This window comes from Dipteris shenzhenensis, chromosome 8 (assembly GCF_047967505.1).
Source record: "Dipteris shenzhenensis isolate YYH24624 ecotype China chromosome 8, Dip_SZ_1.0, whole genome shotgun sequence".
Lineage (NCBI taxonomy): Eukaryota > Viridiplantae > Streptophyta > Polypodiopsida > Gleicheniales > Dipteridaceae > Dipteris > Dipteris shenzhenensis.
Window position 1 is genome coordinate 35265549 of NC_141603.1, and position 22688 is coordinate 35288236.

The following is a 22688-nucleotide window of genomic DNA, read 5'->3' on the forward strand; positions in this document are numbered from 1 at the left end:
GTAGAGCAGCAAATGGAGCTGCCAGTGGGCAGTGGCATGCCTTATATAGGCTGGGCCCCTGCCTTGATTGGAGGGCCACAAGCCCTAAAAGTGTGGGCCATAAAGGCCTCGTTTTGTGAGCCCTTAAAGGGCTGGTTGGGCTAAGCCAACCAGGTCGGTTGGGCCAGCCAACCTGGTCTGTCCAGTCGGCCCAGATTGGGACAGACTGGTCGGGTTTTTGACAGGTCCCTAGGCCTATAAAAGGAGGGGCTTCATGCCCCATTATGCATCCAACATCCAGCAGAAAGTGGAGCAGACAGGAGCAGCCTGAAGGCATTCCCTTTGGCCTCATCTTGGAGGTAAAGGAGAGTTGAAGGAGTGCTGCAGACTGAGTTCCCTAAGGGCTGGGACCTTGGCTGTCTTCTAGGGCAGCAAGGTGTTGTGATCATCATACCTTCTGGAGCAGCCATTCACAAGCAGGTTGGAGCAGTGGAACAGGGACCTGTGTGCTGCAGACAAAGCTTGGCAAGGGCTGCCCACCTAGGCTGATTCACAGGCAGTAAGGTGGAGAAGAACACGCTGGCAGTAAGGTGGAGAAGAACACACTGAACGAAAAGTCTGCAGAAGCTCGAGATGGAGCACGCGGGCTCGAGTCTAGAGATAGCCAGCTGATAGGAGAAGGACCTTGTGGTAAGATCAGAGGACCACACCATTGGTGGGACTTTGGATCTCTCTCTTTTGTATTGTGTCCATCGTTTTGGACAGAAATATATATTTTGGTGTCTTCTATATCTGGCTGGTTCATTGTCTATTGATGAGTCTGCACACCTATTTTATGCACATTAAGTAAAGAAGTTTGTGATTCCATACCCACACCACACTGTGTGAGCTCCTAGGCATTACTATAAGTCTTCTGCTGCGTGTACCCTCTGTTGGGTCATTTTCTACCATGGTATCAGAGCCCAAGTAGGAGGCTCACAGGTGTGGGAGCCTGAAGGCAGGGACCTTGCTGAAGGACGACCCTGATTCAAAAGCTCTAGGGAATCAACTTCCACGACTCGAGGATTGTGCCCTTCCGAAAAGGAGGGTGACTCAGGTTCAGTCAGGTGCGTTTAAAGTTCGCGGTCCAGAAAGTTCGTGGTCCAGGTTATCTGGAGATGTACTTTTGTTGCAGACCTTGGCAAAGGAAGGACGGGTTGAAACAGACCCTCAGAGCATGGTGCCTGGAAGACTCCAGGTTGTTCACTCATTATGAGGGGGACAACAGGAAGATCGTAGAGGGTGGGTTGCTCGAGTTCGAAGGCAGGAACGTGACTGAAGGAGGTGGTGCCAGGAGGTGCTACCAAAGATGGACCTGTGTACCAGGATGGTGTGCGGAAGCGGAACCGGACCTGGTAGAGCAGGAGCCACTGGATGAAAAGCCAGGAAAAGATTTCGACATCGAAAAGTTCCAGAGGACTACGACCAGGGAGTTACTGGAGCATCTTCATCGACTTGTTGACATTGGGCCTGGATGTGTTGGTGAGAGGGGGTATTAAAAAGGTCACCTCCCCATCTGTAAGCCCCCAAATGAGGAGAACGTGGGGGAAGGAGACCTAGGCCAAGATGTGCCCAAAGAGAGATTACCTGGATGTGTGGATCTCGGATGGATCTCGGACAGATCTGGAGCATTCATGGTTGGTGGGGTATCCCAAGGATGAAAGGCTGCATCAAGAGCAGCTCATGTGCAAGAAGATGGCAGGGACACGGTGTTTTGGATCAGGCCTGGCATGAGGCACTCAGTAGACTGCAGCAGGACCCTATGAAAGGCACGATGACATCAGCAACAGTACGGAATAGTACAAAGCTGAGGCGCACACGTGGCAGATCAGGAGAACAGGGTAAACACGCGCTGACATGGCAGGTCAGGAGCGCAGGTGTACGGGGCTGCATGGGGCCTGGTAGAGCAGCAAATGGGGCTGCCAGTGGGCAATGGCATGCCTTATATAGGCTGAGCTCCTGCCTTGATTGGAGGGCCACAAGCCCTAAAAGTGTGGGCCATAAAGGCTTCGTTTTGTGAGCCCTTAAAGGGCTGGTTGGGCTGAGCCAACCAGGTCAGTTGGGCCAGCCAACCTGGTCTGTCCAGTCGGCCCAGATTGGGACAGACTGGTCGGGTTTTTGACAGGTCCCTAGGCCTATAAAAGGAGGGGCTTCATGCCCCATTATTCATCCAACATCCAGCAGAAAGTGGAGCAGACAGGAGCAGCCTGAAGGCATTCCCTTTGGCCTCATCTTGGAGGTAAAGGAGAGTTGAAGGAGTGCTGCAGACTGAGTTCCCTAAGGGCTGGGACCTTGGCTGTCTTCTAGGGCAGCAAGGTGTTGTGATCATCATACCTTCTGGAGCAGCCATTCACAAGCAGGTTGGAGCAGTGGAACAGGGACCTATGTGCTGCAGACAAAGCTTGGCAGGGGCTGCCCACCTAGGCTGATTCACAGGCAGTAAGGTGGAGAAGAACACACTCGACGGAAAGTCTACAGAAGCTCGAGGTGGAGCACGCGGGCTCGAGTCTAGAGATAGCCAGCTGATAGGAGAAGGACCTTGTGGTAAGATCAGAGGACCACACCATTGGTGGGACTCTGGATCTATCTCTTTTGTATTGTGTCCATAGTTTTGGACGGAACTATATATTTTGGTGTCTTCTATATCTGGCTGGTTCATTGTCTATTGATGAGTCTGCACACCTATTTTATGCACACTAAGTAAAGAAGTTTGTGATTCCACACCCACACCACACTGTGTGAGCTCCTAGGCATTACTATAAGTCTTCTGCCGCGTGTACCCTCTGTTGGGTCATTTTCTAACAATAGTATAGCCACAAACGCTAGCTTAACTCTACAGTCACAGTTCTTAGCAAAACAGTTCTAGAATGCATAGAAAGAAGACTATGAAAGAGAAAGTATTTCATAATAGAAATTTAGAGCAGCCTAGCTCTAAATGCAAGCAGTCAAGCAACCACACAAGCAATGACCCTAGCCCTAGAACCTTCTAACTTTCCATGACTATAAAGCACTGCACGCACAGATGGAGAGCAGCTTCAATGTGAACTACAGAACAATAAAGCTGTTGTAAATTGGCAAAAGTGACGAACAGGTTGGACACAGCAAGCTTGGCTGCCCCGACCACAACAGTGACCTCCAAAGATCCTTTTCAGAAACTTTGACCACAAAAATGGTAAAAAAGCTCTTCTTTGAGGTCAAAGCCTACTGCAAAAGGTCTCCTTAAACCTTCCAATCAAGTCACAGTCCTCTCACGCTCACACCAAAAAAGAAACACCCGCAATCGATAAGCATAATGCCATTAAGGACCAGCACAAAGTGTTGCATGGATGGAAAAGCGGTCGATATGAAGCCAGACCAATGTATACTAAAGAATACCTGCATCAAAATCCTCGGTGGTAAAAACTGTAAAGAGATTAAAAGCCATACTGTTATTCACAAGAGCAACTCAAAAATCCCTAGATTTCTTCTCGAAGATGAAGTTCTCAGACCTGGCCTAGGCAGAGAACAAAACCAAGAAAAAAAAGCGAACAAAACTTCAAAATTGTATCTCATGCTAATTTGACTAGAATTTTTAAGCTTGCTCGCTTTGACATCTAATTTTCCCCTTGCACCTAGTCAAAAGCGTAATATCACTAGATATATATCTGCGCTTGTGCTTGAAAATCGTTCCGAGTGATTCTAGAGGCGAAAACTGCTCATTGCAAATGTTAATTTTAACGTAGTGGCTCTAAAAAGGTCTAGAATATGTATACTTCAGCCCAATCAAAGCCCGATCTGTGCATCCCTCGTCGGCAACCAAGCATCGACTAGACCGCTAGTCAAAAGGTAATTAGCACGCAACTTCTCGATCTAAAAAAGATAACCTTAAAGGAGCGTACGAAATTTGATATTCATCTGGCAGCTAACAGAAATTTTTGGTAGCGCGTAAATGGGTCCATAAGACACCGAGTCAAGCTATGATTACCGCACTGGAAGGCCTATGAAATTATCGAAACAGGTGAAACACCTTACCAGCTTTTCGCCTTTGGGGATGAGGTTGTTCATAAGCATCGCCGGATTAACAGGTTTCTTCGAAGAAAACATCCGCGTAGCGATGTACCAAAAAATGGCCATTCGTAAAACGCCGAACAACATCTGTCCAAGGCCCTGCTGCTGAGGCTGTTGGCGGCCACCACTGGCTTGACCTGCCGGGACTACACCACCGCCACCACCCGCAGCGGGCGGAGCCATGTCGATCGTTGGTAATGTGCGGCTCAAAACCTTCGAATTCTCTCCGATGAAGAAACAGTTTTTTTGATGATGCCGCTGCGTGCTTTGCTCTCAGATTAATACATCTCGAGAGCTCTGCGAAAGCTCAAAATCTCTCGCAAATCTCACGGGATTTCAAATTCCGTGAGCGTAGAGCAACAAATTTCTCCTGCGACGCTGCTGGTGTAAGATCAAAATGACCTTCTGCTCCAAAATTGAAGATCAAAATGACCTTTTGCTCCAGAATTGTTGCTCATGGAAGCCGACGCACCGCTCAAAAGCAGCCGCAAGCAATGTCGTGTGATTACTTTTTCAATTAATCTTAATCTCGATTTGATTAACTTTACATTAATCCCACACGCCCTAAATTAAAAGCAGACGCAATGTCTTGATTACTTTTTAAAATTAATTCAAAATTTATTTGTCCTTACTTTGTGTTTGTTTTGACACTGCCATCTTCCAAGCGCGCACAACCAGTGTTATGAGAAAACCTTGCAACATTTTCATTTTCACCTATAAAAAAACATTTTCTTATAAGCTTAACTAGAATGCTTGGCCAGTTGCCAAGTATTTTGTAAGTAGCTAATAATAGGTCAGTTGATCTAACGGCTTAGAATGTGCCACATGGCTTCGTATGATTTTAGAGTTTCATAAAACGCTCTAGTGTTGGCCAAGTTTAAAAACTTCAAAAGTTTGAAGCCCCAAGTTGTTGGGAAGTGAACACTAGGCACAATCGCCCGTCGCCTATGCTAATAGGCAGTAGGGGTCTTCCCCGAGGGAATAGAACGTGGGCAACCAACTCAAGTGGGTAAATGCCCGAATCACCTAAGCTACCACTCCCTTAAAAATTTGGGTTTTCTAAGCTCTCTCTCTCTCTCTCTCTCTCTCTCTCTCTCTCTCTCTCTCTCTCTCTCTGTGTGTCTCTCTCTCTACAAGCATTCTTTCTCCCTTGTCTTTTTCCTTCTCAGAGTATGTGAACAAAACTCTAAGGTGTCAAAACGCTCTCACACAAACCTTGACGACCTCAAAAGTCTATCTAATGGTAGCCTAGGAGATAAGTTCTACACCTCCCCTGATCTCCCCATGTGTTTGGAGTCCCTCTCCATGATGCTAGGGGTGTGTCTAATCCGTACCTATTTATATACTAAAAAAGCTATCGTGCTTGCACCACTAATAAGGATCTTAGAGTAGTTTTACTAAGAGTAGTTTACTAAGAACATCGATAAGAGAATAAAGAGGAGTAATAGTAAGTGCTTTATAGGCTCCATTCCCAACAACAAAGGAAAGGGCTACTTTGTAAATCACCCATGCAGGGTCTTACAAAGGCCTCCAAGGGTCTACCCTATTTGTGTGCTCAAAAAGCCAGCCTTTATGAGTAAGGCAATAACCCCCTCATTATCCTCTTTTGAAGGAGCTTACACTCACATAACGTGGATACCTAAATGATGCTAAATAATGTAGGAGATATATGCTTGCTTCTTGTGTTGATTCAGCATTAGGCTCGAGACCTCCATGCATCTATTGTGGTCTCAGTAGCTTCTATGGATTGTGCAAGTGTACTCTTGAATTTTATTGGGTCTTGTGCTGTCTAAAATAGATATTTAATCTGACCACTTATTCACCTATGGATTGTGACTTTATTTTAAAATTGATATGGGCATGCATTCTTTAAATGTGCAATCCCATCATTGTTGATGTTTAGATGTTGGAGACATAGCATAGTCTCCCATGATACAAAAATTCCACTGATTGCATCCATCCTTTGAAGATATGTGCCTTAGTTGATGCATGTGTGTCTTTGTCAATTATACTTTGGGTCTCTTGGACTTGATTACTAGAATGGAATGTATGAGAGTTAGGCTGAGAGGGGGGGCTAAACATTCAGTGTAAGAAGGGAGTAAGGGAAATGGGGGAAACAAGCAAGGCAGGACGGTGATGAGGGGTACACTAAGAGGGCAGTGAGCAGAAGGTTTGAGAGGTGGGCTAAGCATTGAGCGCCAGGGAGGAGGGGTAATGAGGGAAACATACGGGGCAAAATGAGGAGAAACAGTCAAGGCAAGCAAGACAGGGAAAACATGGCAAAAAGAGCTAGGGAAATATGTGGGGGAAATAAGATGGGAAACAAGAGTCTGACTGATGAGAGGAGAGGGGGGACTTGAGTGTGGATTGGAAAAAGAGAGAGAGAGAGAGAGAGAGAGAGAGAGAGAGAGAGAAAGAGAGAGTTTAATACATATATAGAAGAACTCACGGGTCTATGAGACAAAGTACAAACATCAAAAAGTGAATTACTACATCTGGATAGCTAGAGTATTGAGGAAGTGCACAAGGCTAGCTCCTCCTCAGTTATTATTGGGCATAGCTACATTCTAATATCATCATAAAGTGACCTTTATAACAGCAATTTAAGAATGAGAGTCTTTGGGTTCAGATTTGAAGTCCCTAATCAATGCTTTCCAATCTCGATAAACTACCTATTTGCCTACCTTGTGTGCTTCCTTTACTTTGGTGACTTCACTGTTTATATGTTTGAGCTAGATTGGAGTAAGCCCCTCAGATATCCAAATTTTCTACCCTTCGGCTTGTACATTTTTATGATAACCTTACCTCTTGCTACCTTCCCTCTGAAGGAGACTCATGCTTGTGGGTCGTTTTGGCTAATATCACAGACATCGTTTTCATCCCATTTGACTAGCACTTCCTTGTTAAGACATATGATTATCTCCTCAATGTCTTTCTCCTCATCATCATAAAGGAAACCATCTTTCAGAGCCCCAATGCACAAGATCATCTTATTCATGCTTTGGATTCTTGCTCTTTTACTTCTGTATAGAGATCCACTTTATTGACTTTGTTGCTGGCATTAGCTATTGCCATTTCTTGCTCGATAGCTCACTTGATTGGTGATCATATCCTTAACCGCGGAGACAAGTATCTGTGTCGGTGGAGAAGTATTACATTTATGTATGACCTCTGCAATAATTTCTTGCTTTGCATTACTTTGCATATCCTGGACTTTCCTCCCAATAGCTACAAGTTGAAGTTTGAGCTTTTTGATTTCTTGTTTGCAAATAATAGATTTTCTCTTGTGGGTCAAAGATGATCCTTTGTTTGTGTGTCTTTGCATAGGGGGTGGGTGTCGATAGCACTACAATGGTGGCTTAGTACGAGGGCTTGTGTATAGGTGTTGAGAAAGCAAATGACCACCTTGGGAAACTCCAGAAAGGCATGCATAAATTTTAGTGTTTCTTTGCTTGACCTAACCTCCAAGTTGGGGTAGGGGTTCAGCCCAAACCTGGAGTGACCTCAAACTTACTGTGTGTGGACTGAAGTGACTAAGGGCCTGGAGACTGAACTGAAGTGACTAAGGGGCTGGGGACTGGACTAAATTGAGAGACAAAAGAGGGAAAACAAGCTGAGAGAAAACTAGCAAAAATGAGCTAAAATGGAAGCAACCTATAGACTTTGGAAGTTGGACTTTGGAGTGAACCTGGGAGATGGACTGTGGCGACAAGCTGAGTCGAGATGAGATGTGGCACCAACCTGAGACAGGACGAGCTGTGATGATGACTTTAGACGAGATGGTGAGGAGCTAGAGGCGCTTGAGTGCCCTTGAATAGCTGCAAGAGGGAGCTAGATGAGTAGGAGGCGGCTAAGCTCGATGAGTGAGTGTGTGCACGCGCGCGCTGTGTGCGTGAGAGAGAGAGAGAGAGAGCAGGGGGGGACGAAGACAAAGAGATGAGGGGAAGGAGGAGGAAATGGAGGAAATGGGGGAGATCGAGGAAGAGGAAGATGGAGGAAGTGGAATTGACAACGGAGAAAGTGAAGGAGGTAGAGTTGGCTGTGGAGAAGTGGAGGAAATGGAGAAGAAGGGAGAGGTGCTTCACATGAGGGGATTCATGTGAGGGAAGTGCAAGAACGAGGGCCATGAAAGTGATAGTGGAGAAGGAGATGATGGAGGGGGCAACGATGGAGGTGGAGGTGGAGGTTGAGATAGTAGAGTAGTAGACGTGGATGAGAAGATGGAGAAAATTGGGGAAGTGGAGGAAATAGAGGAGAAGAAAGTGGTCGCATAAATGGAAGAGGGATTGGTGGAAATCAAGAAGGTGTTGTAGGATTCAAAAAGGGAAGAGGAAATGCAAAAAAAAGGAGGGAGACAAGCAAAAGGGGGAGGGAAGATTTTATAGGATGAATGGGGAGGTGATAAGGAGGAATATTGAATGGTAGAGTGGGGATAAGGATTCATAGAGTGATGCTAAGAAATAGTAGAGTCGGAATAGGGTTTTGCAGAGTGGCAATAAGGATTTTTAGAGCTGTGGTGAGTAGTGAGCGAGGCGGGAGCTAATAAGATTTCAAAAGGGTGATAAGGATTTGTAGCTAGTATGTGACATCCTTCCATTGACTCTAACTTTTGATGGGCATTTCAAAATCTCAAGTGGAAAAATGTTCAGAGTCTGAAGTCTTTCATAGTGTATCCATATCTTGACGTAAAGACATTGTGTGAAGCAAAATGATTATGATGTTACAAGGGTTCTAGCAAGTATTTATCTAGCATTACACATAGTAATTGAAAGCTTTTTTTGCACTCCTTGCCCTTGAGTGATTGAACCACGATGTTTTTTTTTTTTTAAACGTTATTTTCACACACAAGATTTTGCATGACCAACACCCACTTATGGCCCTAATATCCTGGACAAGAGTGCCAAAATATTGCCACTATTTGTCGTTTGTAAGCTCATGTTATAGTAAAGAAGAATTTATTATTCATGGAGGTTAATAGAGGTTTTCACCTCCATCAAGAGTTTTAAGGGTGAGAAGGAGTTATAGAGCTCAGAAAAACATAAAGGGAAGAGCTAGGAGGGAGTACATGTTGTTTAGGAGTACATGTTGAAATGTCGAATCTGGAGTTTAGGGATTTGCAAGCGTGCAATAGAAGGATTGTGAAAGTAGAATGTGGCTCAAAGCTAAGAGGGAGAGTAAATCGGATGACATTCTAAGAGTTGTAAGGACGATTGTGTTATTACATGTTGATGGAGCATGGACACTAAGAGTGGGAGTGCACAAGAATACAAGAGTGAGCTAGAACACATTACTAAAGGTGCATAAGAACACGACAGTAGAGTGAACATACTATAAATTATGGAATGCTTTGCATTATGAGATACATTAGTTGCTCTTGCCATAAGATAGTAAGGATATTCTCAGGCATATGGTATGAAACTCCTCTCTATGTTGAGCATGAAGTAAATAACTTTTTCCTCTTCACTGAGCATGTGGTAAAGCATAATTTTTCTCTCTTTGACATAATTTTGCAAGTTATTACAAGTGGAGCTTTGATGCTACTTGACTATGCTTGCGTAAAGCTTATCCCTTGTAAAACTAGTTTATTTGACAAGGAGAGAAACATCTTATCCCCATTTACATTTAAATATATGACATGCAATTTGTTCTTCAATATATATAATAAAATCATGATCTTCAAAATAAATGATTCAAGTGAATATATTGAATAAGACCACCTGATGCCTAATTTCATTAAATATGATATTGTGGTCCAAAAGATCCATTGCCATAATTTCAATGAAAAAGTGCCGTCTTTCATTTTTTCAGACTCATATACCTAGGTCTATGTTCAAAAGAAAGCTCTTCAATGGGGTGGAAATGTACATTAAATCATTCATCCTATGTTAAAAAAGGAAAGTTATTTTCTCGAGGGCATTAATTCACACAATAGTTCATGTAGACATATAAATCCTTTTAAAAGAGAAGTGCGATCATCAATCCATGACATCATGATTGAGTACATTAACTTGCACGTTGTTATATGCGATTAAGATAAGAATACAAACAAGAGAAGAACTGGCTCGCCATTTTTCATATCTAAAAATTTTATTTTCTCTGCAAAATTGAATGTTTTTATTTTTCATTAAGATCCATAGGCCGTAGGACTCAAAGAAACGCTTGATTCGTTTTGCGCTAGCATTTCCTTGAACCACAATGACGACTTTCTAGGGTAGCGCTCCAAGTTATTATCTACATAGTATATGCCGACACGTACACCCATGCCCAAGTTGAATTCAAATCCATCTATCAATGACCATGCAAAGACGCCCTTTACATTTGCACCAGCACTGAAAAAGAAAGGCATTAAACATTAGTCCAAAAATTGAAGATTGCTTTTTGAACAAGATCTCTACAATTATATTAATATCCAAACTTGATTACCATAACAAATGGAGGTGTATGGGTTAGACGCATTCTGTTAATTTCAACAAAGTTGTTCAATCTTCAAATATATATTAACTCCTGAAAATTATGTATTTAAGCTACCACACTTGTTGTCTATTTCTGGAAAGGGGATTGCAACTTGACTATGCATCAATTACATTATTATTATCCAAATCGAGTAATGGTCCTTAGGAGTGATTTCTTGGGAGGAAACTATATGAGTAGCCATAGGCTACAAGCCAATTTCAACTAGTAATCTTGAACAAAGGTTATTATTTAATATGGTGGCTCGAGGAAAATGGAGGAACTACGGAGGGTTGAGCATGCTTGATACTTAGATCAATAGTGGAGGGGGAATTTGTGTTTGATTGGAAGATCCAACGATGGTAATGAGGCAAAGCAAGGGATTGCAAACTATTGGTATTTGAAGTGATTCAATAGTTCAAAAGAGAATTTTATCGAATGATGGAGATTCATTCCTCCACATCACCATCAAACCATAATTGTGAACTCTGCAGGTCTTTCCCAAAACAAAAGTTCAATCTTGGTTCCTTTTTCCATGTGAAGAAAAAAGAAGCAAAGTAGTTTTCATGACGATCAACTGACATAGCAAATTACCTTGATCAGTAATTTGCAATGCATGCCAACTTTGGAGGGCCCACTAACCAAGAGAATCGTTACTTGCTCTCTCACCTATACCACTCATTTCTAGCACATTATTGAGAGACTCCTTTTTTAAACCTTTGGAGCGAGGCCACATGCAATGGAGGATGGACCTCCAAACCTTCCTAAATACGAGTAGCATTGCCAGTGAATAGTGGAGCAATAGGACATTCTTTGTGGCCACGTGCAGATGGACGCATGCACACAAAGAAAGGAAGAGGAGCGCAGGTTGAAAGAGACATGGTGGCATGCCATTGGCTAGCATTGCCTAAATTACAGTGTTAGGTAGCTGCAAGCAGTCAATCCATGCCAAAAATACGAATACAAGTCTTTTGGTGGAAACAAAGGGTCCTTTTAGAGCCCTTTACTTTGAACTAGGTGAGTCAGCTGTCCATATATGACCTTGGGACATAAGCAACAGCCCCGACGACTAACCCATACGAAGGGTTCATAGAGCTTCTTGCTGCTGCCAGCTTCTCCTTGGACCTACTAGTTGCAGTCTTCTCTCAAGAACAAACTATGACCGAAATTTCTCTAGGTGGAACAGAACTCGCAATCTAAAACTAAAACAAATCTTGGAGAAAACATGATCTCCTAAGGCATGCCTACAACTAATCTAGGATCTGACTAGACCTATGCTCTGATATCACCCACATTCAGTAGCAAAAGAAGGGAGTATACGTTGAGTTCTCATGTGCAAAACTTTTCTTTGTTGATGAGGGGCATGCTCAGCCTTATTAAGCCAGTGTTTTGTGTACATTGCTAATACAAAAGCCTTCGGTCAAAAGTACCCCTCAGCCTTGTGTCATGTAATTCCTCTTGCATTTTAAGCGCACGTTAAATGAAGTATCCTAAAATCACTAAGAACTCTGTAAGTGGATGTTCTGAGCCCTCACAAACTCATTAAAGAAGTCTATTTGGTGGGAAAGAGCTGCAAATAAAAGTAGGTGACCTCTTGTTGAAGCAGACATTAAAGAACAAGGCATGTGCATAACAAAGGATTACCTACATGTGGATGGGGACTGACTGACTGCATGTGGCATGGATGCCCATGCTGGGCGCACTGCCCTCCAGCAAAATTAGAAAAAATACTTTTTCCTGCTCAATCTCTCCAGAGAGGGAGACAGGGTGGAAGCAACTAGAAGGGAGAGGAGAGGAGATAAGGGAGCAGGTGGGACTGAGTGGAGGGAGAGAGGAGAGCGAGAGAGGGAGATAGGGTGGGAGCAACTAGAAGGGAGAGGAGAGGAGACAAGGGAGCAAGCGGGACTCAGTGGAGGGAGAAAGAAAGAAAGAAACTTTATTAAAGTCTTCGGAAGACCGATAGGTCTATGAGACTGAAAAACCTGGTACAAACGAGCTGTGGTGGTGGAGCTACTAAACGAGCATCCACACCAATGCAAAATGCAGAATGGTAGTTCTAAGTCCCAAGTACAACATAGTCATGTCGGTGGTCGACTATATATCAATCTCATCATCATCAGGATATCAGGGTGGATGAGGCAATGGAGGCATGAAATCGGCGATAGAGTGTTGTTGGCCACTCACGGGTGCAGCCCTGGCACACCTCCTGGTCACAGCTCTGCGCCTAACAAGGTCTACAATGAACCCTGTCGGGTTGGGAGAGCAAGACAAGGGGGGAGACTGAGCGGAGGGAAGCAAGTCCCGATCACTTTTTTTTGTGTGGAAACTTTGCTTCCAATGTACAATTCACTTTAGGAAGTCTGCTTTAGACAGGTACCTAAAAGGGCAACTTTCTCATTGCTATAGCCTGCCCCTACTGGGGCAGTACTTACAAAAACTATAAATACTATTCATTTAACAAATGAAAGCTAAATGTAAATACATCCTTTTGTATAATAAATACGAGATTGTAGTCAGTGTTTCTTTTAGTATGTACAAAGAAGTATAGACATGCTTGCGATAAAGCCTTTTTACCTCTTATATTGTATCAGCTTAAGACTAATGGTTGTAAAGAGACAGGTTAAAGATGGTGGAATAAATGAAAAAGCTTGGGGATTTTTAAAAAGATGATACATACCTTATCGATTTGCTTAAGTTGTCGTAATATGTCTCAAAATACTCTACTCTGCTGTCATCCTCCAAAGTATCTTCTGTAGTGTTGTAATCAATGCCCCATCCTGAAAGACAAGGAAGCTATAGCATCATGGAAGAAACACCCTTGCATAATTTTCAAAAGTAGTTTCATATAAGGAGTTGGTGGTTTGATTAAACATACCTGTTTGTGTGATGTACATAGGGAAATTGTCATAACGAGCTTTAATGTAGTCTACGGTTTTACCTATACACCAAGGCACTGCATAGTCATGTGTACCCTGCAATTTCGACATTGAAGATTAGATTGCTAGAAAAAAACATGCAGTACACAAGTCAACACCAAAAGAATATGACAAATCTACTTCATAATCTAGTCCTAAACTGCGATCTCTAGATCTGGAGCACTTTAGTTTTACTTTAGCCATACCTTATATTTACAAAGTTTGGACGTGGAGTCTTAAAGTATTTCCTTTTAGAACACGAAGCAAACTCTATATCTTGGCAAGTACTGTAAAATTTACATGATATAACAAATACTACAAGATATTTGCCAAGATGCAACACATGCTAACAATTGATTTAGTGGAAAGAGCTTCAAGTAAAACATATATTTTCCTTTGATTTCTGGCAAACTAAATTTATTGAACTTCACACCTTCAATGAAATTAAGAGTAGCATCCATACCTCTCCAATAAATTCTCCATCTCTTTCTCCTGCAAAGATGTAAACATATGACTCTAGTCAAGAAACACCCAGGCTTTGGAGAAAAACGAGTCAAAAGAGATATAGAAAGCCTATCTCTTACAGTAACTATCACGCAACACTTGGAACCACATGTACTATGTCCTAGAGCGGTTGCAACCATTGCAATGATATAAATAAGAAGCGCAAACTTGGTCCTATGTTGGTGGCTTAGATCCCTTGACCTTATGGGGACCTAAATACATGGAAGGATCTAGTACTATGCCTTGCATGGTCATGTCCTGCCGAATACATAAAAGTGGTTTATTGTTTGTTGTGTGAACAATTATGGTGCTCCTATTGGAAAAACAAAAGCAATTCTTGACGTGCAAAGAAGAAGATCTCATGCATGCCAGCCAAGTGATGAATTTTTCAAGGCTAAATTATTGAAGTCTAAGGCACAAGGTAAAGTCATTACCTCAGGCATATGCACAGTCATGTCATAATCAATGTGGATCCCTTCATGGTATGTGTGTGAACAAGTGGGCATACGAAAAAAACACAGTGACCTCTCACTTTTATTAGTGTCAAAAGGAATTTTAGTACTTTAGGCTCTCTTTAGGCTCCATTTGAACTCACATAAGTTGGTCTAATACCCAATTTGAATAGTCTAGGCTCCAGTATTTCAATCTCACATTTGCAAGGCCTAATTGACTCTCTGAGCGTTTGAAAGGGTCTGAATAATTTAGGCTCCATTTGATTCTCAGATAACATGGCCTATTAAAATGGAGTCTAAACTATTCAGATTCCTTTCAACACTTAAAAGAGTAGGTGCTTCACGCACTGCTATGGAGATGCTTCATGCATTTGATGTAATAAGCTACTTAAAGAGTCGAGGAGGTGCTTCACACACTGCTATGGAGATACTTCATGCATTTACATTTTGGGGATCCGATGTCATAAGCTACTTATTGTCCCATAGATCTTTTTGGTCTTTTGCGCTCTAGAATGGCATTACGGAAAAGGACAGAAGTGGGTGAATGGGCACTAGACAAGGTCATTAGAACAGGCCCTAGCAATTGAAGAGGAGATATCAGAGACCTTGTTGGAAAACAGACCTATAGTTGTCTATAGCATAGCAAAGCTAAAACAGCATGAAGATAAACCAAACCAATGTCCTTGCAACCACCAACAAAAGTGCAAGACATCTAGTGCCAAAAGTAGTTTCAACCAGAGCTCAAATAGTTGAGCACTTTATAGCGTACCTTACCAACTATATGACCGATGCTGGCACGCCTATTTGAGCACTTTATAGCGTACCTTACCAACTATATGACCGATGCTGGCACGCTACAGATTTTCTCATTCGAGATTGATCCTTGCAACCATAGGTATATCCACTCATTATCAGGGAGTCCTTAAACATGCTTTAATCATCTTAACACACATCCCACCAGGTGGGATCCAGTTTACAACAGACATCTCACCTATGAGACCCAAGATTTGCCTGAGGATGCATGAGCCACCTTCCAAAACCTGTCAACAGACTTGCCCAGGATAGAGACTTTACAACACATGCACTTCACACATTCTACTTCTGTAAAAACTTGAAAACACAGTCAACTGAACTATGAATATCAAAAGCATACAAAATAGTGAACCATGTACAAACCGTTACTGTAGGGTTCCAACAAGGTGATGAACCTCTGCTGCACCAGATCTCTAGCTCCATGTGCCTCAGGGAAAGGTTTGCATAGGCTAGGGTAGGCAGGAACAACGCCAAAAAAGGGCACTGGAATTGGGGAAACCTGCACTGGGAGAGCTGAGGGGAGAGTTTTATAGGGGCTGGAAGAGCCTGGAACAGCCTTACCTGGCTGACTACCAGTCCTGCAGGCTGACCAGACGGTCAAACAGCCTGTTTTTGCTCACCAACATGCTACTGGCCAGGGCCTGCAGCCCATATAAAGGACTCTGATCCATGTCCTTTCCATGTCATGGGGCCCTGCTTCTATTCAGCCTCCTGCAGCACATGCTGCACCAGCAGGGCTAAACAGCCATAGAAAAACAACAGGAAAATTGATGTTCGCCCCTTCCCCCCCTATAGAAAGAATATATCTTGCATTAAGTATCTCGCAATACTTGGGAACTACATGTACTATGTCCTAGAGTGGTTGCAAACATTGCAATGATATAACTAAGAAATGGGGACCTAATTACATGGAGGCATCTAGTACAGTGTCTTGCATGGTCATGTAGTGCCAAATTCATAGATGCAGTTTATTGTTGTGTGCACAATTTATCGTGCTCCTACTGGAAAAAAAAAAGAAAAACAAGAAGATCTCATGCATGCCAGCCAGCTGATGAATTTTTAGAGGATACATTTACTATATGCAGATCCAAGAAAAGGACTTTAAGGCACAATGTAAAATCATTACCTCAGGCATATTCACAGTCATGTCAAAATCAATGTGGATCCCTTCACGGTATGTGTGTGACCAAGTGAGCACAGGGGAAAAACACACTGGCCTCTCACTTTTATTAGACCAACTTATGTGAGTTCAAATGAAGCGTAAAGAGAGCCTCAAATACTACAATCCCTTTTGACACTCAATCCTACCCCCTTTGAATAGTTAACACTCCATTATGTTCCATTTGAATCTCACATTTGCAAGGCCTAATTGACTCTCTGAGCATTGAAAGGGTCTGATTAATTTAGGCTCCATTTGAATCTCAGATAAGATGGCCTATTAAAATGGAGTCTAAACTATTCGGATTCCTTTTGACACTTAAAGAGTCGCTGAGGTGCTTCACACACTGCTATGGAGATGCTTCATGCATTTGATGTACTAAGCTACTTAAAGAATCTAGGAGGTGGTTCACGGACCGCTATGGAGATGCATTTCATGTTATAAACTACTTAAAGAGTCGAGGAGGTGCTTCACGTAATGCTATGGAGATGTGTCATGCATTTAGAATTTGGGGATTTGATGTAACAAGCTACTTATTGGTCCCTTCGATCTTTTTGGACTTCTGCACAGATGTTGATAAGCTTTCTCTCTCTCTCTCTAGATACTCATTACAGACAAGGACAAGGACGGCATAACAATGCTCTCTACTAAGGACAGAATACGGAAGAGGAAACCCATTATAATCTATCTTGGGATTGCATTATTATCCGAGGTCTGTGGAGACAAATCCAGCGATGGCTTTCTCGTGTGCACATCCATGTTCCCTTAACGTGGAAGCGAGCCATTCTTGGAGATAAAGGCAAGCTAAACAATTCCCTAACACACCTCTTACAGGCAGGAGTTATCCTTCATGTTTGGAAGACTCACAAATATCATTTTTAGGCATCAAAGCCTCCTGTCTGACTTTGTACGTCAAGTTCAGCATGAACTCCTTGACATTTTACAGTACTTTTCCCCACGAGCAGAGGAATTTGCCTTTGCAGCCTTGGCTTTGGCACAGGCCGTTTAGGGACTGCTGTATCTCTCTAATTTCTTGTACTCTTCTGATCCTAATCTTAATACAAATCTCTCTCTCACAAAAATAATGCATAGGGACTCCAAACCCCTAGGATCAAAGAATGGAATGTGGACATTTCACGGTATTTTGCCCCACGAGCAGAGGAATTTGCCTTTGCAGCCTTGGCTTTGGCACAGGCCGTTTAGGGACTGCTGTATCTCTCTAATTTCTTGTACTCTTCGAATCCTAATTTCTCTCTTGCAAAAATAATATTAGCATAGGGACTCGAGACCCCTAGGATCAAAGAATGGAATGTGGGTGGATGGTCACCAGACAAGGTCATTAGACCAGGCCCTAGCAATGGAAGAGGAAATATCGGTGACCATGTTGGAAAACAGACCTACAGTTGTCTCTAGCATAGCACAGCTCAAACAGCATGAAGATAAACCAAACCAATGTCCTTGCAATCACCACCAACTAAGAGCGCAAGACATCTAGTGCCAAAAGTAGTTTCAACGTCTTTGAGCACTTTACAGTGTACCTTACCAACCATATGATCGATGCTGGCATCATACATGTAATCCTTGATTTTCTCATTCAAAGTTGATCCTTGCAACCATAGGTATATCCATTCTTTATCAGGTTGTCCTTAACATGCTTTAATCATCTTAACACACAACCCACCTAGGTGGGATCCAGTTTACCAGAGACCTCTCACCTATGAAACCCAAGATTTTCGTAAGGATTCATCAGCCACCTTCCAAGACTTGTCAACAGACTTGCCCAGGATAGAGACTTCACAACAAATGCACTTCACGCATTCAACTTCTGTAAAAACTCAGAAAACACAGTAAGTTGAACTCTGAATTTATTGCAGCATACAAAATAGTGAACCATGTACAAACTGTCACTGTAGGGCTCCAACACAGAGGTTTACGTAGGCTAAGGTAGGCAGGGCACCGGAAGCGGGGAAACCTGCACTGGAGAGCTGAGGGGCTGGAACAGCCCCTAACTGGCCAACTGCCAGTCCTGCAGGCTGACCAGACAGCCAACCAACCTGTTTTTGCTCGTCGACGTGCTGCTGAGCAGGGCCTGTGGCCTATATAAAGGAGCCTGAGCAGGGCCCTTTCCATGTCATGGGGGTCTGCTTCAATGCAGCCTCCTGCAGCTCATGCTGCACCAAAGCAGGGCTAAACAACCATAAAAAAACTATCACGAAAAAGGATTCGCCGCCCCCCCCCCCGGTCCCTGAACCACCACACACACACACATACAAGAAATACCCCCGGGCAGGGATCAGAGGCAGGGTCTGCCTTGTTCAACAAGGGTTCAAGAACTACTACGTCTACTACAATTATTGATGTCCGATAATGATACGAGACTCACAAAATAGGTGGCTATGCAGAGAATGAATGGCCTGCAAATACGTTGGAGACAATTGTGTGGCAGCCACCGAACTAGAAAATGGGGTCAGGGAGAGTTTTTAGTTTCCATGGGCAATGGTTCTTATGCTTAGTTTCATATAGAACCATGACTGCTAGACTACACCTACTGCAGTCAAGGGTTGGACTATGAAAGTAAGATCAAAGTGAGATTAAAATAAGGCGTCTTAGATTATTGGAAGTGAACATGGACACTATATAAACAAGAGGCATGGGGTGGCAGGAGCATAGGGCACTTGTGAAGGTGAAAAAACACATGCTACAATCAAAAGCTGGGCACAAATTGTGCACAGAAAAGGAAAGGCATGTATTGAACCCCTAAAAGCAGCCAACCGAAAATAATCGTGTGGGACTAGAACTAAAGTCCTTATGGAAGACCCTAAGGAAAACTCATTAAGGGCAGTGCACTGCTAACAATATGGTTTTAGTTCTGTTGAGTTTCACATAAAACCATGACTGCTGGATGGCGCCTACTGCACCTGGTAGAGACACGAAAGTGACATCAGCGTGGGAAAACGGAGAGAGAATGTAAGTTATACTTAGATTATTCCAAGCGTGCAAGCAACAACCCTTATCCTCAGCAAAGCCCAAATCTTTTCAAGTAGACTCCCAAAAAGAGATGACGGGCTAATTGCGATGTACCTGTCACGTTGATCTTCCAATCAAGATAGTAGCAACTTTCGTTTATATATGCGTAGTAGTCATGCTCGTAGACATAGAACGCTGTTTGGATGTTGAGACCAATAAAGTCCAGGGATCCGTTCACCTTTGCCAATTCCTCGTCCGTGAAGTTGGGAAGGCGAGATCCCACGATCTCGCGCATCGAAGCGGGGTAGTCTCCAAAGAAAATGGGATCCAAAAACCTGCAGAGCAGCCCGAAACCTTGGCCCAATTATTACCCAGCTAGAGGTGGCCGCTCTCACAGGCGCAGCAATCGTCCAGATCAGTAGTTTCGGGCAGGGAAATTCTTACCATCCAACAAGGAAATCAGTTGCCCTTTGCGCTGCGTCAATATCCACCGAAGTGTTCGTGAGAGGCTCCGACCATCTAAACCATAGCGCCAATCCAATCGACCCATTTTGAGCTGCCTGCAGTGTAGGAATAGATATGCATGTGAGCATCGAAATTTCGTTCGATTGTCATAGAGCAGAGGGCTCTTCAATACTCGATCTTCTAACGAAGCTCGATCCATCCTTCCTGATATTTTGAGTTTCCAGCGGAGAGTAGAACCTGGTATTTTTTTCTGTAAATATCGACAGCCTCTGCATGTGCGAGCAGCATGTTGTGCCCGACAATATAGGGCTCTGTCCCTGAGTTTCCTGCAGGACAGTTCCCGTAGTTCACGCCGAGCTGCCCAATAATGTTAGGGGTGCACCTTCCCGGAGGATTTTGGTCTGTGGCGTACCCGAGTCCCGAAAAGTCGTTTGCCTCATCGAACGTAATCCAGTACTGAACTCTATCTCCAAAGGCATTAAAGCAGGTGTCGGCGTAGGTGGCAAAGTCAGATCTGCATGAGATACGGAAAGTTCAAACAAAGACTCATGAAGAAAAGCAATTCCTGAAAGTTCGAACTTCCCAGCTCATGTGAATTGATTTTCTCACTGAATTTGTGGGCGTTTCTGATTCTCTTTAGTTGAGCAAAGGCCAGACATGCCACATTGCCATTCTTATCCAGGGCAGGTTGCTTACACATATTGCCTATCCAATGGTCCGCCGTAGGTAGTATCCAGAATGTGAGGGTGGTCCTGTGTCCAGAGCGTTACCATAGGTACCAGACCTGACAAATTGTTCAAGGTAATAATAAGCAAGTAGAACCGCCTGTATCATCACAGATTCATTTCTTTGTTTGTTTGCAGTCGCAATTTTAATGATCACTCATTCTTTACTTGAATACATCTCTCGTGGAAAGCGTATAATTATTGGCTTGTATACAAATAGAAAATAAAACGGTAACAACAAAGTGCTCTCTCACACCATTTTCTATGACGTTGTCAATGACTTTGTTGTAATGGGCGATGGCTACTTCATTCACTCCCCCCGCGCTTCCATCTGAGAATGGTCCAAAAATTAGAAGAGGAAGAGCCTTATCAGCAAGATCAAACCCGCAATTTGTAAACATCTCGGAGCAAGCGTCCGAATTCATATGGGGATTGCAGTGGAAGTCAAGTCTCTTGCTTATCCACTCACTCGGAAAGACCCGTGACCAAGCGATGGAAAACCGATATGCGTTCATCCCAAGGTCGGTCATGAGTTTATGATCGCTCTACAAAAAGATTTTCCCCAGGAATCAGTTGAACGGTCATTGGATCCGCTAAATGGAAACGTTTAACACACTGCTCATATAAAAGCCAGATTTTCTTCGTGAGGCTGATTCGTACCTCGTATCGATTGTAATTGTCACCGCACTGACCAGGAATAGCGTCGTCTTCAGTAGCTCCTGCCAAGGAAAAGACAATAGCCTTAGGAACGAGCTGGACTGCTCTAATCGAGCGATACATACAGCAAAGAGCCTCTGCATTGCAGGCTGATGTTGGTTTGTGGAGGACGCACCTTCTCGACGTGCGTAAACGTCCCAAATATTTTCTGATTTCCCGTCTATGAATTCAGCTCCCTCGTGCTGAAGGAAAACATATAATTGGGATTAGTCGGTGCAAAATGGTGATCAATAAAGGAAGGATTACTGAACGCATTAAGCAACTATCTTCTGCTCGAAAAAAGGAGGGGAACAACAGGCCATGGAGATGCTAAATGCAGCTTCTGATTTCATCTCTGCCGGCCGTGCGACGGCCGTGGAAGCGCAATCGCATTAAGCATCGCCGAAAAGAGGGTGATGCAAGAGACTTGGGGGATTGAGAGGGCAGCAGCAGGGGCTAAGACAAAGATGGAGATGATCTTACAGACACCGGAACAGGACAGCAAAGAGGTGGGCACGGAGGGGGGCAAGACGGGGAGGAGAGGGAACGAAAGAGTAGGAGGGGTAGAGGAAGACACCTTCATGGAGGAAGTGATGGCGCCGAAGAGGAAGCCAGGGGGGAAGCTGGAGCGGGAGACGCCGGTACCGTTGGGGAAGAGGATGTCGTCGTGGAGGGAGGAGGAGGGAGGAAGGAGGAGGAGGAGGAGGAGGAGGGAGGAGGAGGAGGAGAAGAAGGAGAAGAGGGGAGAAGCCATAGTCGAAAAGCTTGGGAGTGCGAAGAGAGAAGAGCTTGAGCTGAGAGGTGAAGAAGATGAAGAAGCCAGTAGCGAAAGAGCTACTGAGCTTGAGCTTGAGCTTGAGCTTGAGCTGAGGTGATGATGAATACTTAGTAAGAAGGCAGTAGGTCCTTTGTGAGAGTGTGAAAAAGTGTTAAAAAAACTACGGATTTTGGTCGGATTTCGTCAGCTCTTTTCCCCATTGGCTCTACTTGACACGTGTCACGTTGCTTGCTCCCCTCGTGCCCCCCCCCCCCCTCGCCTCGTGCCGCCGCCCCCCTCCTTCAATGCCATCCCCGTTTTTCTCTCTTCTCTCTTATATCCACGTGCCCTATATGTTTGCCACTTCCCTCCACAACCTTTTTCTCCACACATCACAAAACTTGGGGTTTCCAATTTTGAAGGTTTTCCTTCCGAATTTGCAGATTTTCAAGCTAACATATAACTAGATTTTATAAAATTGAGAAAACATCTTTTACGGGTGGAGACTAAGATGTTGCAGGTTCATTGTATATGGTTTGCAAGTTTTCGGTGAACACTGCTTGGCTCTATATCTATATTCACAGCAAGCGGAGGTTTGGGTAGAGACTAAGATGTTGCAGGTTCATTGTATATAGTTTGCAAGTTTTCGGTGAACACTGCTTGGCTCTATATCTATATTCACAGCAAGCGGAGGTTTGGGTTATTTGAGCTCTCCTTCAA

At 43.7% G+C, this 22688-nt stretch overlaps 2 protein-coding genes across 3 annotated transcripts in view; both read right to left on the minus strand.

Moving 5' to 3' along the window:
* The window catches only part of LOC147899425 (uncharacterized), a 41624-nt gene extending 37095 nt beyond the window's left edge, over positions 1-4529 (minus strand). For both annotated transcript variants that reach the window (XM_087378043.1, XM_087378044.1), the window contains exon 1: positions 4030-4529. In XM_087378043.1, coding sequence (XP_087234169.1) covers positions 4030-4248 — 219 coding nt within the window. In that variant the 5' untranslated portion in view covers positions 4249-4529. The remainder of the gene's footprint in view (positions 1-4029) is intronic.
* A 5600-nt stretch (positions 4530-10129) lies between these two features.
* On the minus strand, positions 10130-22041 carry LOC147899426 (beta-glucosidase 34-like). The gene is made up of 13 exons (XM_087377911.1): positions 21789-22041; positions 21348-21414; positions 21176-21234; positions 20985-21060; positions 20772-20846; positions 20487-20574; positions 20028-20304; positions 19770-19885; positions 19440-19660; positions 13894-13922; positions 13391-13487; positions 13193-13292; positions 10130-10394 (listed from the first exon to the last, which is right to left on the minus strand). Exons 1-13 carry the CDS (start codon positions 21963-21965, stop codon positions 10190-10192), a joined length of 1587 nt encoding a protein of 528 aa, XP_087234037.1. The 5' UTR covers positions 21966-22041; the 3' UTR covers positions 10130-10189.
* Between the last annotated feature and the right edge of the window lie 647 nt (positions 22042-22688).

Bases quoted from the DNA above. Each gene is read 5' to 3' on its own strand.
- LOC147899426 (XM_087377911.1), bottom strand. From the start codon at position 21,965: ATGGCTTCTCCCCTCTTCTCCTTCTTCTCCTCCTCCTCCTCCCTCCTC. The intron at 20,847-20,984 runs GTGAGTGGATAA...GACCATTCTCAG, and splicing joins TTGGTCACGGGTCTTTCCGA to ATGGAAGCGCGGGGGGAGTG. The intron at 13,293-13,390 runs GTATGTTTAATC...CTTGTCTTTCAG, and splicing joins TATGTACATCACACAAACAG to GATGGGGCATTGATTACAAC.